This window comes from Mustela erminea, chromosome 20 (assembly GCF_009829155.1).
Source record: "Mustela erminea isolate mMusErm1 chromosome 20, mMusErm1.Pri, whole genome shotgun sequence".
Taxonomy (NCBI): domain Eukaryota; kingdom Metazoa; phylum Chordata; class Mammalia; order Carnivora; family Mustelidae; genus Mustela; species Mustela erminea.
Genome location: NC_045633.1, coordinates 853,431 through 874,907, shown reverse-complemented (window position 1 = coordinate 874,907; position 21,477 = coordinate 853,431). Strand labels below are relative to the sequence as shown.

At 50.6% G+C, this 21,477-nt stretch overlaps 1 protein-coding gene and 1 non-coding gene across 3 annotated transcripts; one reads left to right on the top strand and one right to left on the bottom strand.

Moving 5' to 3' along the window:
• Positions 1–6,284: 6,284 nt before the first annotated feature.
• LOC116581563 lies at positions 6,285–6,391 on the top strand. Its single transcript, XR_004282108.1, has one exon. It is a non-coding gene; the product is annotated as a U6 spliceosomal RNA (small nuclear RNA).
• Positions 6,392–12,741: 6,350 nt separating this feature from the next.
• On the bottom strand, positions 12,742–21,269 carry ZNF689 (zinc finger protein 689). 2 transcript variants are annotated; one of them, XM_032328601.1, is made up of 4 exons: positions 20,837–21,269; positions 15,774–16,774; positions 15,428–15,541; positions 12,742–13,950 (listed from the first exon to the last, which is right to left on the bottom strand). In XM_032328601.1, the coding sequence occupies exons 2-4, from the start codon at positions 15,976–15,978 to the stop codon at positions 12,767–12,769; spliced, it is 1,503 nt and encodes a 500-aa protein (XP_032184492.1). In that variant the 5' UTR covers positions 15,979–16,774; positions 20,837–21,269; the 3' UTR covers positions 12,742–12,766. The 2 variants fall into 2 exon arrangements, with proteins under 2 accessions (XP_032184492.1, XP_032184493.1); XM_032328602.1 differs by having other exon boundaries at positions 21,113–21,269.
• Positions 21,270–21,477: the final 208 nt, after the last annotated feature.

Below are 21,477 nucleotides of genomic sequence, written 5' to 3'. Positions count from 1 at the left end.
AACGCGGTTTCGCTGCGGGGGGAGTGTAAGTTGGTGCAAGTATCTGGGAAACTGGCCGTATCTACTGAAGCTGGACATACGCGTACCTATGACCCGGCAATTCCGCTCCTCCCGTCTGCCCAACAGAAGTGCATAGGTGTATTTACTGAAAGACGTGCTGAAACGGCCACAGCAACACGAGCTGCAGTAGCCAAATCAGGAAACTACCCACAACGGTAGGAAAATGAATAAAAATATTGTGGGATATTCGTGGGAATGCTGTTCACAGACTACTGTTCAGAAATGAGAATGCGTGATCTAGAACTGCATGCATACTGTGGATGAATCCTGCAGACACGCTGTTGAGCAAAAGAAGCCAGACACAAAATAATATGCAATATGAGATTCCACTTATATAAAATATAAAATCTGGCAAAACTGTCCAAGGTGTTGCTAATCTAAGTTTTTTTTTTTTGTAAAGTACTGATAATAGTCGTCTTCTTCTTCTTCTTCTTTTTTAGATTTTATTTATTTATTTGACAGAGAACAAAAGTAGAGGGAACAGCAGGCAGAGGGAGAGTGAGAAGCAGGCTCCCTGCTGAGCAGAGAGCCCAATGCGAGGCTCAATCTCAGGACCCTGGGATCATGACCTGAGCCAAAGACAGACGCTTAACTAACAGAGCCACCCAGGTACCCCAATATTCTGTTTCTTGATCTAGGTGCTGGTTACACAGATGTGTTCTATTTGTGAGAATTGATCTGCACACTTAGGTATGTGTAATTAAAAAACAATTAAAAAAACAAAAAGTTGGGGCACCTGGGTGGCTCAGCGGGTTAAAGCCTCTGCCTTCGGTTCAGGTCATGATCCCAGGGTCCTGGGATCGAGCCCCAAATCGGGCTCTCTGCTCAGCAGGGAGCCTGCTTCCCCCTCTCTCTCTCTGCCTGCCTCTCTGCCTACTTGTGATCTCTGTCAAATAAATAAATAAAATCTTAAAAAAAAAAAAGATTTTCTCCCAGATCCATGAGAAGTATTGAAATATCCAGAAGATATATGATATTTATTTTGTATCTTCAAGCTGCTCCATTTTGAGAAGCATGGCTTAAGGTCTTTTATTTATTCAGGTGGCCTGGCAAACCGAGTAATGAACACCAAAGATGTCCATGTTCTAATACCTGAAACCTGTGAATATGTTATATTGGCAAACAGCATATATGCAGATATGCATATATATATCCAGATATACAGAATATATGCAGATATGATCAAGCTAAAGGTTTTCAGATCAGAAGACTATCTTGAATTATCCCAGTGGATCTAATGTAATCACAATGATCCTTATAAAAGGGAGACAGGAGGCTCTTCTGGGATTGGAGCTGGTTTGCAGCAACATGGCTAAAATGTACCAAGAAGGTCAGAACTGTCATTAAATACAGGACCCATTATGATGCCTCCCTGATGAAGAAAATCGAAATAAAGGGCTCTTGGGTGACTCAGTCGGTTAAGCATCTGCCTTCATTCAGGTCACGGTCCCAGAGTGCCGGGATGGAGCCCCACGTCAGGCTCCCTGCTCCGTAGGAAGTCTGCTTCTCCCGCTCCCTCTGCTCCTCCCCCACCCGAGCTCTCTCTCTCATTTACTCTCTCAAATAAATAAAATATTTTTTAAAAAATCGAAAGAAGCCAGCACTCCAAGTACACTTTTGCTCCTTCCGCGGCAGACCAAAGATGAAAACATGAGCCATGATCATCTGGGGTTGGTTCCAGCATGAAAATGGTAGTTTCTGGACATACAAGCCCACTTCTGTTGTGACAGTGAAGTCTGCCATCAGATGACTGAAGGAACTTTTCTCATTGAGTTAATTTATATAAACAAAAGAAGACAGGGAGGAGGCAGGCAGATCAAAGCCGAAGAAGATGTGACAACAAAACGGGGGAGTGATGGATTCTGGAAAGGGGACACAAACCAAGGGCTTTGGGCAGCCTCTAGAGGCTGGAAAAGGCAAGGCAAGGCAAGGATTCTCCTCTAGAGATGGCCAAATGCAACCTTGCTAACACCTTGATTTTAGTCCTGTAAGACCTATTTTCAGACTTTTGACCTCCAGAATTGTAAGATGGTACGTTTGTGTTATTTTAAAGCACCTGGTTTGGTAATTTCTTGTAGTAGCAGTTGGAAACTAATCCAGGTAACATGACCGAGGAGCTGTTTCTGAGCTTTGTCAAGCACTGTATTGGCGGGGGTGGGGGGAGCATTCTCCCAGCTCTGAATTCAAGAGCTGAAGATCTGCAAAAAGCATTACTCAAAGAGATTATGCTGAATAAAAAAAGTCGTGGACAGGAGAATACACACTGTAGGACTACTCTGGCGGGATGCGGATGGGTTTAACCAGGAAGGGAACTTTGTAGGATGATGGTAATGTTCTATATCTTGATCAAGGTTCTGGGTGTAAGCATTGTCAACCCTCAGAAGATACACACTTGAAATTTGTTTGCATTTTATCCTATGGCAGTTGATTTTATTTTTTTAAAGATTTTATTTGTTTATTTGACAGAGAAAGACAGAGAGGTCACAAATAGGCAGAGAGGCAGGCAGAGAGAGAGGGGAGAAGCAGGCTCCCCGCCAAGGAGAGAGCCCGATGTGGGGCTCGATCCCAGGACCCTGGGATCATGACCTGGGCCGAAGGCATAGGCTTAACCCACTGAGCCACCCAGGCGCCCCAGTTTATTTATTTATTTTTTTAAAGATTTTATTTACTTACGTGAAAGAAAGAGCACGAGAGGACTCAGATGCAGAGGGAGAAGCAGACTCACTGCTGAGCACAGAGCCTGAACCAGAACTTGATTCCCGGACCCCTGGGATCATGACCTGAGCCAAAGGCAGACGCTTAACCAACTGAGGCACCCAGGCGCCCCCTATGTCAGTTTAACTAAAAAATTAATACATAAAGCAGATACTGAGCTCTAGTTAATGATGTGCATGCGGAAGTGTTCAGGGTAACGTGTACTGACGTTGACAGTTTCTTTGAACTGCATCCAAAAAGTAAAGTGGACTGGAAGAGAGGTGGGTAGTTAATGCAGTGAGTAAGTACAGTAAAATGTTAACGCTGGAACCAGGTGGTGCGTATGGGGGTAGTCCTTGTGAAATACCTTCAGCTTAACTTTTGAAAACTTTCAAAATAAAATGGGGAAAAAGAAAAGCAAACTGGATATTGTCCAGACAAGGCATGAATAACCATTTTTAAAAACATACAATTAAGTGGCATTTAGTGCATTCACAATATTTGGCAACTGCCACCTGTCTTTCAAAACTTTGTCACCTTTGTGATTTTGATTTGGGTACATTGAATCTGTAGATTTCTCTCGGTATTGTGGCCATCTTAACAATAGTAAGCCTTCTAATTCCATGAACGCAAGGTGTCTTTCCGTGTATGCAAGTCTTTAATTTCTTTCAGCGGTATGTTGTAGTTTCTAGTGTGCAAGTCTTTTGCCTCCGTAGTAAAATTCATTCCTAAGTATTTTATTCTGTTTAATGCTACTGTAAATGGAATTACTTTCCTAATTACTCTTCTGGATTGTTCATTGCTGATCTATAGAAATGCAACTGATTTTTGTGTGTTGGTTTTGCATCTTGCCACTTTGCTAAGTTTATTTCTTAGCTCCGACAGTTCATGTGTGTGGACTCTCTAGGGTTTTTAGATATCAGATCCTGTCATCTGTGAATAGAGGTCATTTTACTTCTTCCTTTCCACTTTGGATACCTTCTGCTTCTTTATATTGCCTCACTGCTCTAGCTAGAACTTACGATACAGTATTGAAAAGAGGTGGCAAACGTTGACATCCTCGGGGTTCCTGGCTGGCTCAGTCGATAGAGAGTATACGACTCTTGATCTTGGGGTCATGGGTTCAAGCCCCACTTTGGGTGAGGAGCTGACTGTAAAAAAATAAATAAAATATTAAAAAAACAAGAACAAAATCTTGGGCATCTTTGTCTTGTTCCTGATTCTAGGGGGAAAGTTTTCCATCGCACCCCATTGAGTGTGACGTTAGGTGTGGGTTGTTCATCTATGGCCTTTATCATGTTGAGGAAGTTTTCTTCTATATCGAATGTATCAAGAGGTTTTTTTTTTTTCATGTTTTTGTCATGTTTAGTTTTGTCAAATTCTTTTTCTGAGTTGAGATGATCATTTTTTTCCCTTGTCCTATTATTGTGTCATAGTACATTGACTGACTTTCATCTGTTGAAGCCTTCTTGTATTCCAGGAATATATCCCACTTGGTCATAGTGTACAACCCTCTAATACGCTGCTTTGGTTTGCTAGTATTTTTTTGAGGATTTTTCTATCAATTTTTGTATGGGATAGTGGTCTATAATTTTCTTATAATATTTTTGTCTAGCTCTGGTAGCAGTGTAAGAGTTTTTAAAATATATTCTAGACTCAAACCCCTTTTCAGATATATCTGTTGGAAAGAACTTTATCCCATTCAGTAGACTGACTTTTAATTCTCTTCAAGATCTCTTTTGAAGCACAAGTTTTAATTTTGATGAAATTAGTGGATCTATTTTTCTCTTTCATCATTTGTACTTTTTTTTGTCAAAGCTAAGAAACCATTATCTGACGCAAGTCACAAAGACTGACATCTGCCTTTACTGTTAAGAGTTTTATAGTTTTAGCTCTTACATTTAGGTCTATCATTTGTCCACATTGAGTTAATTTTTTTTAAAAGATTTTATTTATTTGAAAGAGAGAGCACAAGTGGGTGAGGGGGCAGAGGCACAAGCAGACTCCTTGCTGAGTGGGGAGCCCGATGCGGGGCTTGATTCCAGGACCCTAAGATCATGATCTGAGCCGCAGGCAGACACTTAACCAACAGAGCCAGCCAGGTGCCCCAAATTAATTTTTATATACGGTTGAAGGTAGGGATCCAGCTTCATTCTTTTGTATGTGTATATCTAGTCCCAACACCATTTGTTGAAAAGACCGTTTCACTTTTTGAATTGTCTTGGCAATTTTGTTGAAAATCAGTTGATCGCAGGGGTGCCTGGCTGGCTCAGTTGGTAGAGCATGGGACTCGATCTGAGGGTCATGAGTTCAAGCCTCATGTTGGGCATGGAGCCTACTGGGTGGCTCAGTCACTCAAGTGTCAGCCTTCTGCTGAGGTCATGATGCCAGGATCCTGGGAGCGGCCCCACATCCAGTTTCCTGTCCAGTGAGAAGTCTGCTTCTCCCTCTCGCTCTGCTCCTCCCCCATGCATGCTCTCTCCGTCTCTAATACAATCTTAAAAGGAAAAAAAAAAGAAAGAAAAGAAAATCACTTGATCATAAATACAAGGGTTTATTTCTGGAAGGACATTTTCTCTCCTTTAATGAATTCCTGTCATGTGATCCTTCGGTCCTTCAGCTGCTCAGGAGTGTCCGCCGTGCCCTGAGTGGGAGGACAGTGACTTAAGTGAAAATGTTGCAAGGTCCTTATGTTTTGCTTATAGTTTGGAGATTTGTTCATTAGATTTTTTTTCCTTCAAAAGCTAAGACCTTTTATTTTTAAAGATTTTGTTTATTTATTTGACAGACAGAGATCACAAGTAGGCAGAGCAGCAGGCAAAGAGAGGAGGAAGCAGGCTCCCCACTGAGCAGAGAGCCTGATGCGGGGCTCGATGCCAGGACCCTGAGATCATGACCTGAGCCGAAGGCAGAGACTTTAACCCACTGAGCCACCCAGGCACCCCAAAAGCTAAAACCTTTTAAATCCTTTAGCAAGTCCCTGTGAAAATACTATACTGTGTACAATAAAAGTGAAAGGTGAGTACCTAGTATCTGATGCTTAACTGACTGAGCCACCCAGGTGCCCCAGTATTTTTCATTTTAGATTAAAAACAGGCAGGAGCACCTTGGTGGATCAATCAGTTAAGTGACCCACTTTTCATTTTTGCTCAAGTTGGGATCTCGGGGTCTTGGGATGGTGAGATCAAGTCCTGCATGGGGCTTACGCTGGGTGTGGAGCCTGCTTGGGATTTTCTCTCTCTCTCCCTCTGCCCCTCCCCCATTTATCACTCTCTCTAAAAAAAATAAAAAATAAATTTAAAAATAGGCATTTTACAGGGGTGCGTGCGTGGCTCAGTGGGTTAAAGCCTCTGCCTTCGGCTCAGGTCCTGGGATCTCAGGGTCCTGGGATCGAGCCCCACATCGGGCTCTCTGCTCAGCAGGGAGTCTGCTTCCTCCTCTCTCTGCCTGCCTCTCTGCCTACTTGTGATCTCTGTCTGTCAAATAAATAAATAAATAAAAATCTTTTTTAAAAAAAATAGGCATTTACAGAGCTCGCTTCGGCAGCACATATACTAAAATCAGAATCATACAGAGAAGTTTAGCATGGCCGCTGCTCACAGATGACCTGCAAATTCGTGAAGTGTTCCATATTTTGTGCAGTCCCCCCACCAAATGACCACGCTTTCCGGACGAACTTGGAGGAAATGATAGGAGTCAAAGCACAACGTGCGACACTGAATGATGAAAATTGTGGCATTTTGCTAGAAAAATACTAAAAGTAAAATAAAAAGAGGCATACAGATAATGAGAAATGTTAGACCTAAATATGTGTTAGAAATTGATGAGTAACTTCCAAAAGAATGTGTAACTTTCAAAGAACAAGGGGTGAAAACCTGCATAAAGAAAGTACGTAGCAAAAAATCATTAAGTCAATATACAATGAAAAATTGAGAAAAATATTTGCAAATTATATTCCAGAGGACTCATTTCTTACTAAAGAACTACAAATGCAGAAGCCGAAGGCTAACAACAGAAATATAGGTAAACAGTATAAATGGCAGTTCACATAAAAGAAAATCCAACATCTTTTTTTTTTTTTTAAAGATTTTATTTATTTATTTGTCAGAGAGACAGTGAGCGAGAGTGAGCACAGGCAGACAGAGTGGCAGGCAGAGTCAGAGGGAGAAGCAGGCTCCCTGCGGAGCAAGGAGCCCGATGTGGGACTCGATCCCAGGACGCTGGGATCGTGACCTGAGCCGAAGGCAGCTGCTTAACCAACTGAGCCACCCAGGTGTCCCGAAAATCCAACATCTTAAAGCATTTAAAAATATGATCACTTGTAACGGGGGAATGCAACATAGAATTGCATGATGGTATTTTTCAGCTTTTAGATGAGGAAGGATCAAAAAGTTGACTGATGGCGGGGAAAGGTTTGCGGAAGAGGGTTGGCAGGGGGGAAAGTTTGCTGACACTCCTGTCCCAAAATAGTCCGCCGCGTCACTCATGCCCTCATCCTGCGCCGAGCACTGCCTAATATGGTTTGTCTTTTTCTTTAGCCTGGAATCTCCATGAGGGCAAAGACTATAGTGTCCACTGTTGCATTTCCGTCTTCTAGAACATTCCATGGCCTGTGGCCGTTGCCCAAGATACTTGCTGAATGAAGGGATGAAGGCGCCGTGTTTCAGGAGGCGGAGGCCGTCACCCTGCCGAGGGGAGTGTAAATTCCTACCACCTCCTTGGAAAGCGATGTGGTAGTAACTATTGAAATTGATGAAAAAGTTCTGGACGTCGTGACGGGTTGTACGGCATTGTGAATGCACTTAATGCCACTGAACTGCATAGTAAATTTTATATTTTACCACCAGAAAACCCACAGTTTGGGAGCTGCCACAGCAATGTAGGAGATCAACTTTTTTTACTTCCAAAGTTTACTTCTTGAACACCATTTGTAGGAGATTTGTACAAAGTAGCCTGTGAAGGGAATATTTTATTTGCAAGACTGACTCCTGGTTAGCAGCCGGCAGGCCCAGGAATGCAGACTTCCCACATGGCCACAGCTACAGGCAAGATGACCCGATCCTGTGGGGACATCTTTTTTTCTGGGTGCTTCTGTCCCTTTCACAGGTATGTTGCCTTCACTTTCAACTCTGTAGGAGTGTTTCCTGGTCTTGCTTTTGATGACCCCTAAACCAGTAACCTATTTATTTTTTTAAAAGATTTTATTTATTTATTTGACAGTGAGAGAGATTTTATTTATTTATTTGACAAGAAATGAGCCGGATGCGGGGCTCAATCCCAGACCCTGGGACCATGACCAGAGCAGAAGGCAGATGCTTAACTGACAGAACCACCCAGGAACCCCTTCTCTGTGTTTGCTGTTAAGCTTTAATTTGCAGGTCAATCATGATACTTTTTTTTTTTTTTAATTTTCCTGGTTTTTTGACCAGTTGCTCTCAGAACTTGGGAAAATGTATACATTTCCCAAGAAATGCTGAGAAGGCATTCCTACGCGTGCACACTAGAAAGAACCACAAGAGGCACCAGGAAGAGGCACTGGAAGAAAATGGAGCATGAAAGCCAAGTTATGAGAGCACTTCAGTAGGAGAACTAAGATAAATAAGATAAAAATTATTGATTTGCTAACTAAGCCCTGAGGTGTCTTAAAGGACAGTTTCGGTGCTGTAGTTCCTCGGATAGCAGCCAGCTTTGGAGGCAGACCTGGCTTGGAATCCTGGCTCTTAGGTTTACCAGATATGTGATTCCGGACAAGTTATTTAATATTACCAGTGAGCCTCAGTTCCCTCCTCCATTAAAGGGAAATAATACCTACTGTCAGGTGTGCAATTTAAGATTACCTGTTGTTTCATGGATGCTGGCAGAAGACAAGAGATGCCAGTGTCATGGACAAAAGGCCTTATTCATGGTACAAGCCAAGTGAGACTCATGTATGTATTGGCTCTTTCGCCTCCCAAGCCCCACAGGCAACAAGGAGGGGCCCGATGCATGCCGGGCACGCAGCGAGTGGCACTGTGGAGGAGGAGCAATGAACTTGGGGAACCTGGTGCTTTATGGTAAGTAGTAAGCAAGCTGCTCTTTGGCCCACATAGAGACGCTCCTTCTCCCTCATGGTTGCTTAATGCAAACACAACCCGAAGAAATGGCTGGGGAAGAGTAAAGGAGTTGTCAGGGCCTTGTCTTTTTTTTCCCCCATACAGTCTAGGTTCTAGCTTACTAAAGGAACAGGATACAGATGAAAATCAGCCAAGGATAAAGGTGCATGGGGCAAAGTCTAGGAGAAACCAGACGCGAACTTACAAACTTGCAGGTGTCCTTGTCCCATAGAGTTGCCCTTTATTCTCCCAACGACTTGTGACAATATGTGTGAACTGTTGCCCAGCGGAGAAACTCACCCAAGCCTTGGTGTCTAGGGTTTTTATTGGGGAGTCAGTTACACAGACATGGAGACTCACATGACTGACCTCAGCTGCTCAGACTCCGTCTCCCAGAGCAAAGACAGGCATTCATCATAAACCACACTGTTAGGATGAACTCATCTGGTCAGACTGGTGCTGCATGACTCGAGGCCTCCAGTGTACAGGAACACCCTCATCAGGCAAAATAGTACAAGGGCTCCGAATTTACCTCCCAGGAAGGCGCCAGGTGCTAGTCCTGAAGATGAGCTTTCTCTGGAACGTGCAGGGTTTGAGCAGCCCGGGCCTGCTGAGCTAGTCCTTTTCTGCACACGCCTGATCTTCATGAGGCCACCGCCTGGTGAACTACAGTGATGTTTTGGATCTCCAAGAATTAGGATGTGTCTAGATCCAACGTCCAGTAAGCCCTGAAAACTCTAGTTACTTCCCCTTTTCCCGTGCCCTGCCACCCTGGGAAATGGCTGCAGGTGCATTCGGAAAAGGCTAGAAGGAACGTATACAGCATGTCTTCGCCATTATAATGTAGTCCTTCATCAAGGGACTCAACTTTTCCTCATTCAGGAGCCTCTAGGTCTGGAATCCGCTCATCTGACCATTGGTTGAAGGCAAGGCCTTGCATTTTTGGCAAAAACAGCAAGATATGGGGCGGTGCGAGACACATGGAAGCACAACTACTTTGTGTGGTTCACATTACAAGGGAATGTGTGTAAAGTGCTTTACACAGTACCGGGCCCATGGTAAATGCTCAGCACGGTGGCTAGAGTACTGTTGCAGCAGGCCAAAGAACACAGTGAGTGCAGCCTACTGTTTCAAGAAAGCTAGCCTCAGTCGGTAGACCATGCAATTCTTGATGTTGGGGCCGTGAGTTCGAGCCCCATGTGGAGTGTAGGGATTACTTAAGAATAAAATCTTAGGGGCGCCTGGGTGGCTCAGAGGGTTAAGCCTCTCCCTTCAGCTCGGGTCATGATCTCAGGGTCCTGGGATCAAGCCCCGCATCGGGCTCTCTGCTTGGCGGGGAGCCTGCTTCCCTCTGTCTGTCTGTCTACTTTTGATCTCTCTTTCTCTGTCAAATAAATAAAATCTTTAAAAAAATAAAATCTTAAAAGACAGATTTTAGACTGGCATGTGTGTGTTCCAGAAAAGAGAGCGGCTCTGAAACCATAAAACTAAGAGGAGAGGAAGAATAACAGATGTAGCAAAGTCCCCAGGAGGGCAGTAGGGGAAATCACGGGCACAGCTGTGTTGGTGAGCGTGGTGCCCAAGTAGAAATACTGGTCGAAGTGGGGAATGCAGTGTTAAGAGCTCCTATCTGAAACCTTGGGTTTCTTAGTCAAAGAGAAGGTATTCACTGGTTAAGGATGTAGGGAAGACTGAAGTCATGCTGAAGGCTCACTGAGATTGGCGATCAGGAAAGGTGTGCAGGCCCCCGTAGGTAGCACTGCAATCTCCCTCTTTGCAGCTCATGGGTGATAAATCAATACTGGGAGGGGGGATAGTCCATTCTTTGGGCTGCAAGTCACAGAAACTCAAACCACCCGGAACAGAAGGGGAATGACTGAGACGGATACGGGGTCTCCCACTGAAAACAGGGCCAGGGTCTCCGCTGGGCAGGAGTGGATGCTGGGAATGACGTGCCTTAGGGAACCTAGGAAATGGCCACTCATCTTGGCCCTCCACTGACCGCACACACCCTGGAACTTGGACTTCCAAGCCTTATGAGTCACAGTCCAGGCCCAGAGAAAAGTTACAAAATTCCTAGGTAGGGTTGGGTCAGATAAGAGTAGAACAGCCCCCTCGAATACAAAGCTAGGCAGACATTCAAATAGCTCTCTGTTAGGACAGGGCAGGTCTCCGTGGAGTAAAAATTTTTACCCAGTCAAGGACCTAGACTTTCAGTTTATAAACAGGGATTCCACAAGGAACATCATTTATCGACATTTTAATGAGACCCAATCTGGCAGGACCCCTGTCTTGGGGCAGCTCATCCATTCATCCAAGGAGAAACAGACAAATAGTGACAATGCATCTTGCTAAATACCAGAACAGAGGTCACTACAAACACTGCTCTCCCACGTTAGGGCTGAGATTAGGAGAGCTGAAGGAACAAGCAACAGGGGTAGAACATGACTCACTCCAGCTGTTGAATAGGAGAGAAGTCACGTTTGGAAATCCCAATTTGGTGCAGCTACCCAAGGCAAAGTGGTAGGCCTTGTTCATTTAATGCGGTAAAGCTTTATTGAGCATCTACTCAGGGGCAGGTGCCAGGGAGGCATATCAAAGATTAAGACACGTTGCTGCTGCTGCTTTGGGGAGCTTCTGTGAGGAAGGCAGGCATAAACACAACTCGATGGCTGTAGACTCCTCCGGCCCTGTATTCAAGTACTTGGCTTTCTACCCTCCTTGAATGGCCTCACCTCACTTTATGAAAAATGTTGACTGAGGACTCACGGAAGGTTCTGTGCTGATGTCTCCTTATTCGGTTGAGAATCGGGGAGGAGTGAGACCCAGTTCTCAAGGACTTTCTAGCCACTGGCTGCCTGAAACTAATCCAAATCCCCTGGATGAAGTGCAGGCTGGTCCAGTTTGACCTCTTGCTGCTAGACCATAGCTCCCCTGCTTCTCCTTAAAAATCAGTCTTCTCCCAAAACTCACTTTGTCTATGTCCCAGACCCAACTTCAATTTTCCAAACACAGGGGGCAGCTTCACAGTATGTGGTTTAAAAAAAAAAAAAAAAAAAAAACCTTAGGTATTTATGTCTCCGTAACCCAATGAAGCCCTGCTCTAATGTCACCACCCCCAAATTCAGTGCCATCTAGAGCTGTTAAAATAAGTAGAGAGGTGTGCTCTGTACACTGTGGTGCTGGCTTATTTTTGGATGACCCTTTAAAAGGGACACTGAAAAACCAACACCTGTTTGGAGAGAGATCACGTGTGGGAACTGAAACCCTGTCTTTAAGGAACAGTTGACCAAATCATGCTGTTTAACCTGAAAACGTGGGCAAAGCCGTTGTGGTTAAGTTATCTGAAACGCTGTCATGTAGATGAAGTCTTACATACTCCTAGGCTTCTAGGGAAGAAGGTGGTACTTAACCGCCTTCTAAAGATCAGCGCTATCGCAAAACGAAATGACCTGCCTTGTGAGGTAGTGAGCTCCCTATCCAGGGAGGGTTTAAAGCAAGTTAAAGAAAAGAAAAAAGAAACCACTTGGCAGGAGTGTAGAAGGAAGGGGACTAAACCAGGTCTGTTTAAGCCTGGTACCGAGGAGAGCAAGACGCCGCCCCGCCAGCTGTACGCACGACTAGGACAGCCGCCGGCCGCTAAAGTGGATGGGAGGACGTTTAGCCCTGATGTCCACACACAGAGATTCTCTCGGGATAGGGTAGCCTGGAAAACCACCACGGGATGTCACCTCTCCTAACGGGACTGTTGCAGACACATCGGTAAGGCAGCCAGTGTGGGGGGACAGACTCAAGGTCGGGTCGCCACAGCGGGAGGCCTGGGTGTTCCTTCCGCCGCTGCCTTGTCTGACCCGGGGCTTCGCCTTCGCTTCCCTGAGCCCCTCCGGGAAATGAAATGACAATCTACCGTCCCTCCTGTACTACAGGGCACTGCCCTTCTGCGCGGCCCCCGCGGCAGCAGCTCTGGGGCCGCCGTTCGGGGCTCTGGGGCTGCACTTGTGGACGGCCAGAGACCACCTCTGGCGGAAGCAGCGGCCGCACTGCAGGCAGGGGAAGGGCTTCTCCCCCGTGTGCAGGAGCTGGTGCTGTGCCAGGTGGCTCCACTGGGCGAAGCGCTTGGAGCACAGGTCGCACGCGTACGGCCGCTCGCCGGAGTGCACGCGCCGGTGGCTGGCCAGCAGGGACGGGTAGGCGAAGCGCCGGCCGCAGTCCTCGCACGCGTGCAGCTTCTCCTCGGTGTGCGTGCTGCGGTGGATGGCCAGGGAGCCGCTCCGCCGGAAGGCGCGGCCGCAGTCCGGGCAGGGGTAGGGCTTCTCGCCCGTGTGCAGGAGCTGGTGCTGGAGCAGCGTGCTGCGCTGGGAGAAGCGCGCCTCGCAGTGCTCGCAGGCGTAGGGGCGCTCGCCGGAGTGCACACGCCGGTGGCTGACCAGGCGGGAGGACGAGGAGAAGCGGCGCTCGCAGTCCGGGCACGGGTAGGGCTTCTCGCCCGTGTGGATGCGCTGGTGGATGACGAGCGCCGTGCGCTGGCGGAAGCGGCGGCCGCACTCCGGGCAGGCGTAGGGCTTCTCGCCCGTGTGCGTGCGCTGGTGGATGGCCAGCAGCGAGGGGTAGGCGAAGCGCCGGCCGCAGCTGGGGCACTGGTGCGGTTTCTCGCCGGTGTGCGTGGTCCGGTGATTGGCCAGGGACCGGCTCCTCCGGAAGCAGCGGCCGCAGTCAGGGCAGTGGTAGGGCTTCTCGCCCGTGTGGATGACCTGGTGCTGCGAGAGGTTCTTGCGCTGGGAGAAGCGCTTGCCACACTGGTCACAAACGTAGGGACACTCACCAGAGTGTGCCCGCCGGTGACTGACTAGCAGGGAGGGGTAGGAGAAGCGGCGCCCGCAGTCCGGGCAAGGGTAAGGCTTCTTCAGATTCTGGGCACACTTGTGGCTCTCCAGGGCCAGCCGGTCAGGGAAGGTGCGACCACAGTCCGGGCAGATGGGGCCCCCAGAGGTCTGCCTGGGGATGAGTCGGGGTTTGCTGGGCCGCCGGCCTCGCTTGCCCTTCCGGGGGGCCTCCTTGGGTGGGAACACTTCCTTCTCTCCGTTCTTCTTTCTGGTTCTGCTTTCTACGGACACACAGGGAGACATTAATTTAACAAATACGGGGCCCCTGCCCTTGCCTATGGCAGTGTTCTAGGTTAGAAGGCGAAGACACTCAACCTGTCTTCAGGGAGTGTTAGTGCCACAGACCCCCCACTGGGACACAACCACTACAGAAACGGGCAGGATATTCCAGGAGTCCCCAGCTCCATCTGGAGAAGTCGGGAAGTGTTTCTTGCAGGTTCTGCAGGCTTGAGAAATTAAGTTTCTGAAGCTGTAAGTATAAGGCAGGAAGTGGGAACACGAGGTAGGGGCTGGCAGGGACAAGGTCAGAAGGCCCTCTAAGCCAGTGGTTCTCAAATTTTATGATCAGAATCACTTGGATGGCTCATTGAAACAATTTTGGGTTCAGCAGGTCTGGGACAGAGCCCAAGAATTTGTATCTGATTCTTTTCCGGGTGATGCTGAGTACTACATCCTCAGAGCCACTGCCATTCAGGAGCGTGAACTCTATTTTATGCAATGGTTCTCAAACTTAAACATGCATGCCAATCTGCTGGGGCTGTTAAAAGAGAAATACAAAGTGCTAGACAGCCATCGGAGTAAATCAATAGTTCTGGGTCCAGGAATCTCTATTTAAAAAAAAAAAGATTTTATTCATTTATTTGACAGAAAGAGAGAGCACAAGCAGAGGGAGCTGCAGGCAAAGGGAAAGGGAGACGCAGGCTCCCCCCGAGCAGAAACCCTGATGTGGGGCTCGATCCCAGGACTCCAGGATCGGGACCTGAGCCAAAGGCCGATGCTTAACCGACTGAGCCACCCAGGCGCTCCTAGAAATCTGTGTTTTTGTTTTTGTTTTTAACCAAGTTCCCCAAGTGACTCAGAGATAACTGACAGCCGTCTGACAACCTACCATGGAAAAACGGAAAGGTTTTTCGTAAGGAAGTATCATTTTCGTAAGGAAGTATCACTTAGGAACTATCTTGGAAAGAGAGCCCTGGTCTCAGAGAATCTAGCACGAATGTCAGTCCAGACGCTCACATCCAGCCCCACGGGTGGACCGGGCCCTTCTGCCTGCCTGGCATCAAGGAGAGCCTTGCTTGATCCCCAGGAGAGCGGAGATTCCTGCACTGATTAGAGTCACCCCGCCAAAAGGGCAGAAAAGAGGGCTCTGCGCTCCCAGACCGCTGTTCCCCGGGAGATCCCTTCAACCCCAATCCAGAAACTCAGGGAGGTGTCTCGTGTCTCCGAGCCCAGCACAGGGCAGACCGGGTTCAGGGATCCTGAGGAGGCCAGAGGGCAGCTAACGGATTCGTTCCCGCCATAGAGAACTGCGGACCCTCGGGTGCAAACGGACCTGCAAACCCCCGCGGTGGGACCCGCCCAGCACCAGAGGGACCAGACCCTGAAGCTGCGAAACCACGCAGCGGCACGGGCACGCCTGGCCGCTAAGTCGAGACAAGTGGAGAGGCTGCGGGCCCCGCACGGGCCTTTTTCACTCACTTCTTTGGACTGTGACCCCGCTCGGGCTCTCCTGCGGGCCCACGGCCGCCGGCTCCCAGTCGTCGGTGTTCCGTTCCAGCCAGGCGATGAGGGCCGGTTTGGGACCTGCGCGCCCTGGGGAAGGAGAACGCGAGACGCCCCGCTGCTCGGGAGGGCCGGTGCAGACCACCCGCTGTCACCTCCTGCCGAGCCCCGGTCCCCCCCCGCCGCCCCGCGCCCCGGCACAGCCCGGTCGCGAGCCGGACCCCGACTCCGCGCGCTCCCGCGTCGGCCCCCGCCCCGCCCCGCGCCTTCCCCCACCGCCCGACCCTCCGGGCCCGCGGAGGCGAACTGCGCCGGGCCTCACCGAGCGCGCCCAGGTGGCCGTAGGTCTCCCGCATCACGTCCCGGTACAGGGCCCTCTGCGCGGGCCGCAGGCAGCCCCACTCCTCCGGGGAGAAGTACACGGCCACGTCCGCGAAGCTCACGGCCCTCGGCCTCCTTCCCCTCCTGCGGCCGGGAACCGGCTGTCCCGGTCCCCGCGCGGAGAGCGGAGCCGAAGGTGGCGCCATCGGGCCGCGGGAGCCGGCGCCACGGCCTTCCCCGGCCCGCACCCGCGGCGGACCCGGACTGGGGCGCCCGGCCGCACCGGCGCTGCGCGGGCCCGGGGAGGCCCTGAGGGAATCGGATCGGCCGCCCCGCGGGGCTACCGGAAACCTTCTGCTGTTATTCAGGCAACTCCTGCCCGAACTTGGGGGAGAGGCACCGGAAGATGCCTCCGGGGAAGATGGCGGCGCCGCTCCCGCACCGCCTCAGCCTGGAACACGGGCGGCTTCCAGCTATCGATTTTATTGACCGGAGCGCCATGCCGGCTGCCTAACCTCTTTGCCCTCAAGTGTGATGGCGCTGCGCTTGGGCGTCACGCCCTTTTTCCCCCATTCCGCGCGCTCATTGGGCGGCGGCCGAAGATCGAGCGTGCTGATTGGCTGCTGGCGAAAGCGGCCTGTTTGAACGAAGCCAACGGAAGCGTAAGGGCAGGCAGCCGACCTTCCGCGCCGGGTGCCTGCGGCCACATGCGAGGCGGGCGGCGGCGAGCCGGCCCCGCGTCCGTGACAGGCCCCGGTTCTCGGGCGGGCGCTGCCCCGCCGAGGGACGGGATGATTGGAGTGACGGAGCCACTCCGGCCAGCCCGGGGCTGAGATGACCCCCGGTGGCTTTCTGAGAATCGGATGATTTCCTCGTTGCCCTTTCGGGAGGGACACGGACGTTGGCGTTTCCCGCGCGCAGGCACCTGCCCCCGCTACACGTGAAGTCTTTTTCTTCCTCTTTGCTACCATTGCGTTAAGTGATGGTCATCATCCGGTTCTACTGACAAGGAAGATCGCAGAGGGATACTGTCGGTAAAGGGAAGGAACAAGGATTAAACCCGGGACTGACCCGGCCTTTATCCAAACCGCTGAGCTCGGCTCCCTTCGCCCTAAATCCGAGGTCGCGGGTCAACTCAACAGTCCGAGCTCTGGCCTCTCCTCAGGCTCAGTCTTCTGCACATCTCCCCGGACTTGGTTTCCATGACATCTGTCCAGTGTCCAGAGTGTAGCTCTGGGCAGTTTACGGCAGGCACCATGCTCTGGGGTTTCTAGTTGACTGAGGCATATGCGTTTAAACTAAGAGCAGGGCTGCAGGCATGGGCGTGAGAGGCCGAAGAAAACTGCTGATGGAACCCGTCGGCCCGGCTCCGTCGGCCCCTGGCTCCTGTGTGAGCCTGCAGGGTTCCGCCGGCTCAGGGTCATCTCCCAGGGGATTTGAGGGTCAGCAATATGCCATTTACTACGTACTTCAGCTGGTGACACACATATCTCTCCAACCCATTAAATTTTTTTTCAAAGCACCTACTATGGGCAAAACATTACACCATGGAGAGCCTGGGTGGCTCAGTCGGCTGGACATCTGCCTTCTGCTTCAGTCGTGATCTCAGGGTCCTGGGATCAAGCTGGACATTGGGCTCCCTGCTCAGCGGAGAGTCTGCTCCAACACCACCCCACCCCGAACCCTCCTTCCTGCTTGCTCTGTTCTTGCTCTCTCGAAAAACAAAAACACTATCCCAAAGCCTGCAAGGAGTAAAGACAACATGTCAGGAATTCACAAGATGACATAGGTGGTAAGAGATTCCAAGGAAGATTGACTTTGAACAGAGGAAGTAGGAAACACACACACACACACACACACACACACCTGCAGTAAACTTTGAGTTCTACTCTGTCCCAAGCATAGTGATGGTTTATCGAGCACACTACTGGGGGAGCAGGTGGAATGTCAAGCTTGTCAAAATGAGCAAGATAGAGTCCCCTCGGAATAACTTGCCAGAGTGATACATCAGGTGGAAAATGAGTTTGGTCTATGAATGGGTAGGGTTTGCGGAGGGCAGTGGTGCTCAATGTACATCTGTTGAATAAACAGATGTTTATTATAAAGATCTCTGGTACAAAGCCAGGAATTCAGGAAAGTTCTGAGTGTGGCGGGAATGAGGACACTTTCTGTGCAGCACAAAATACTGTTAGGGTAAAACTGAAGGATTGATCCGATAGGTTGGCACCAGATATTGGACGGCTTCACCCTGCACACTGGGGAGCTCCAAATCAGTCCAGAGGAGTGATTTATCTTCCGATAATGTTTTCAGAAAATTAATCTGGTAGTTTGTTTGCAGGGCAAACCGATAGCTTTGTGTCTAAGCTTTCTGCCTATATATAATTCAGTTTGGAGAAATAAGATGGTAAACTTAGGCTACTAAGAGAATACAAAGGCCAATGGAGAGCAAACCATTTAATTTAGAAGAAAGTGACTAAACAGAAGACTGGAAACAAATCTGTGGACATTTTGCCTGAATGGTAATGATGTGCTGTCAATGCTGACATTGAACAGGAGGGATGATTTACTATTAAGATGAAAAGGTGCTGAGCCCTCTTCCCACATGCAGGAAAGGGGAGGGCAGGCCGGGCTGAGGTGCAGCCTAGCCCTTTGGCCCTGGCTGGAAAGGCCCCATTCTTCTGCCTCTTCTCACTCTGTGTGGCTACCACTTGATCAAAAGGAATATCTTCCATCATAAGCTTCTTCACAGCACCCACACTTCTGGAATTTAGCTAATAGTGGACATGAACTGAGGGCTCCTGATCTCCAAGGGCGGAGGCTAGGGCACAAGTCCCCCACACCTCAGTCTATCCACGTTTGTTTGTTTGTTTGTTTGTTTAGAGACAGCGAGCAAGCACATGGCAGAGTGTGTTGAGAGACAGAGGAAGAGAGAGTCTAAGGCAGGTTCCACTCCCAGTGCGAGGCTGGGTCTCGCAATACTGAGATCACGACCTGAGCCAAGATCAAGGGTCAGTCGGGTAACGGAGTGAGCCACCCGGATGCCCCTTGACTTCTCCATGTTTCCCCAATGGATTCACTGGGGGGCTTGCAGGGTTAACTTCCTCTTGGAGCTTTTCCCAATGCTCAGGGCTGAGAAAGGGCCTCTCATCAGAGTGGAGGTACCCGTGGCTTAGCAAGAGGGAGGAGAAGATGGCCACACTCTGGGCAGGGGTGGTTTCCCCGGTGTGAGTGCGTATCTGTGAACGGCCAAGGGCGCCTGTGGCTGAAGCACCACCTACAGCCGCAGCGGCGGTAGGGCCTCTCCCCGGTGTGGAGAAGCTGGGGCCGGCGAGGGCTTCCGGTGAGCACAGTGAGCCCCACACTCCAGACAACGACGGCGGCGCTTGCTCGCGAGCAGGCGCAGGTGGGGGGCCGGGAGGGCGGGGCGTGCGAGGACACACCCACAGGCTGCACCTGCGCCGGGCCTGGCTCCGAGCCAGCGGCAGCCGCAGTCAGGACGCAGGTGTGCCGGGTGTGGAGCCGCTGTGCTAGACCACGTGCACCCTCTGGGAAAAGTGGACACTGCACACCCCCCCTTAACATACACACACGCACACACACGGGGACAGTCTTGAGAGCGGATCCACCGGAGTCTAACAGTGAGGGGACGGGAAAGAGCTGCCCACGGCCCAGACGTGTACAGAACTTCTTCCTTATGGAGGTGGCCAGCGCCCTACTTTTTCAAAAACAGCAGCCACACCTGGGGGGGCGGTGCGGGAAGGGGCAGCGGGAGACGGTCTCGCCTGGGCGGAGGAGCTGACGGTGGAGCAGCTCCTTGCACCACGAAAGCAGCCTCCACACGGCCACAGCGAGACGCTGCTCAGCACAGAAGGCCCGCTGGGGGCTGGCTAGGAGGAAGAGTACAGCCCAGACAGGGTGGCCCCTCTCACCTAGGCTGCATTCAGTTCCTTCACCCCCATTGCTTTCTGCACAGAAAAGAGAATCGGAACTAAAGATCGTGGGGTGCTCTGACCCACCCCAGACTCGCCCCGGTTCAACCAGGACAGAAGGATCTTAAGGGTGAAGGCTCACCCAGCCGTGATCCACCAGCCTCAGGCAGTTTCCTATTTTCAGAAGGAGAACCCTCCCTTCTCACCGCAGGCCTCCAGAAGTGTAGAGCGCTCTTAAAAAGAAGGGCTGGGGGGCGCCTGGGTGGCTCAGTGGGTTAAGGCGCTGCCTTCGGCTCAGGTCATGATCTCAGGGTCCTGGGATCGAGTCCCGCATCGGGCTCTCTGCTCGGCAGGAGCCAGCTTCCCCCTCTCTCTCTGCCTGCCTCTCCATCTACTTGTGATGTCTCTCTGTCAAATAAATAAATAAAATTTAAAAAAAAAAAAAAAGAAGGGCTGGGTTTTTTTCAGAGGGAAGCGGGCATCGCTCCCTAGTTAAAGACCTTACATATGGACATTTCCAAAAAAAAAAAAAAAAAAACAAGCCAAACAAACCTCACCACAGTGCCTGTGGCACACACAAAAACACCTGTCTTCAACCTAAATGAAAGGTGGCAAGTCTTTAAATTCTGTAGAGGGTTCCAGGCAGCTTCCTAGGGCAGGATATGCCCTGAGAACAGGGGCCGCCCAACAAACCGAAACAGCCCCCTTCCAAGTCCCGTCAGAAATACACCATGCCTATTTTTAAATTAATTAAAATGAAAAAGCTCACTTCCTGGGGCACAAGTGCTAAATGGCCACACGTGGCTAATGGCTTCTGTGTTCGACCTCACAGACAGAACATTCCCCTAACTGAGTAAAGCTCTATTGAAAGCAATAATCAAAGTACTCAGCGGAAAGAAGGCAAAAGACCTCAAACCCCAACTGTTGTCTCCCCCCAACGGCCAGTCGGGGCTACCCTTGAATGCAAGGACGCACCCAGGTCTGGGGAAAAGAACCTTAGAAGGTTCATCGGATTCTTAGGAATTGGGGTCTTAGAGAGAAGGGTGCGGTGTAGGTGTGGCTGCGGGAAGAAAGCGCCTGCCCTGGGCCGGCTTCCAAGAGAGGCTGCCGTGCGGCTCAGCCCCACTCTCCTCACCTAGCCCAGACCCTCGGGGCCTCGCCGCCGCCTCCGGAGTTTGCCCTCCGGGCTCCAAGCCTCCTTCCTCCATTTCCAGGAGACAAAGGAGGGCTTGGGGCCTGCGAATCCGAAGGAGCTGAGGCCACGAACAAGGCGTGCTGCGAGGATGGAACCGAGACCAGGCGTCTTCCGGGCAGGGGTGAGTACAGTTCTGGGCAGGGGTGAGTACAGCCTCCCAAACCCGAGCGGAGACCCTCCCCAACAACACCCACACAAGCGCATCTGGACCCATACCGAATGGTACCCCTTTTCGTTAAAATGCGGAGAAGGGGAGAGCTGGGACGCTTCGATTTCTCCCAGATGGCCTGGGGCCGGCCTCGTCTCATCCTGGCCGAGGACCCCGGGCTCAGCACCGGGGGTTCCGAGCCCTTCGCCCGCAAGGATAATGGCTCCGCCGGGCTTCACGCCCTTCTCCCCCCGCTGCACGGTCATTGGGTGACGCGGGGCAGGAAGCCCGGAGCCGCGTTCTGATTGGGTCTCGGCGAATCACTCGGTTGGAGGGAAGCCGGCCGCAGCCGGGGAGCCCGCCTTCTTCCGGGAGCCCCAGCCAATCCCGGAGCTCAGCGGCCGAGCACCTGCTCCGTGCCCCGCGCGGTGCT

Excerpts from the sequence above, each read along its gene's own strand:
- ZNF689 (XM_032328601.1), bottom strand. The coding sequence starts at position 15,978 with ATGGCGCCACCTTCGGCTCCGCTCTCCGCGCGGGGACCGGGACAGCCG. Across the intron at positions 15,542-15,773 it reads CGGCCACCTGGGCGCGCTCG|GGCGCGCAGGTCCCAAACCG; the intron begins GTGAGGCCCGGC and ends CTCCTTCCCCAG. Across the intron at positions 13,951-15,427 it reads CGGGGTCACAGTCCAAAGAA|AAAGCAGAACCAGAAAGAAG; the intron begins GTGAGTGAAAAA and ends GTGTGTCCGTAG.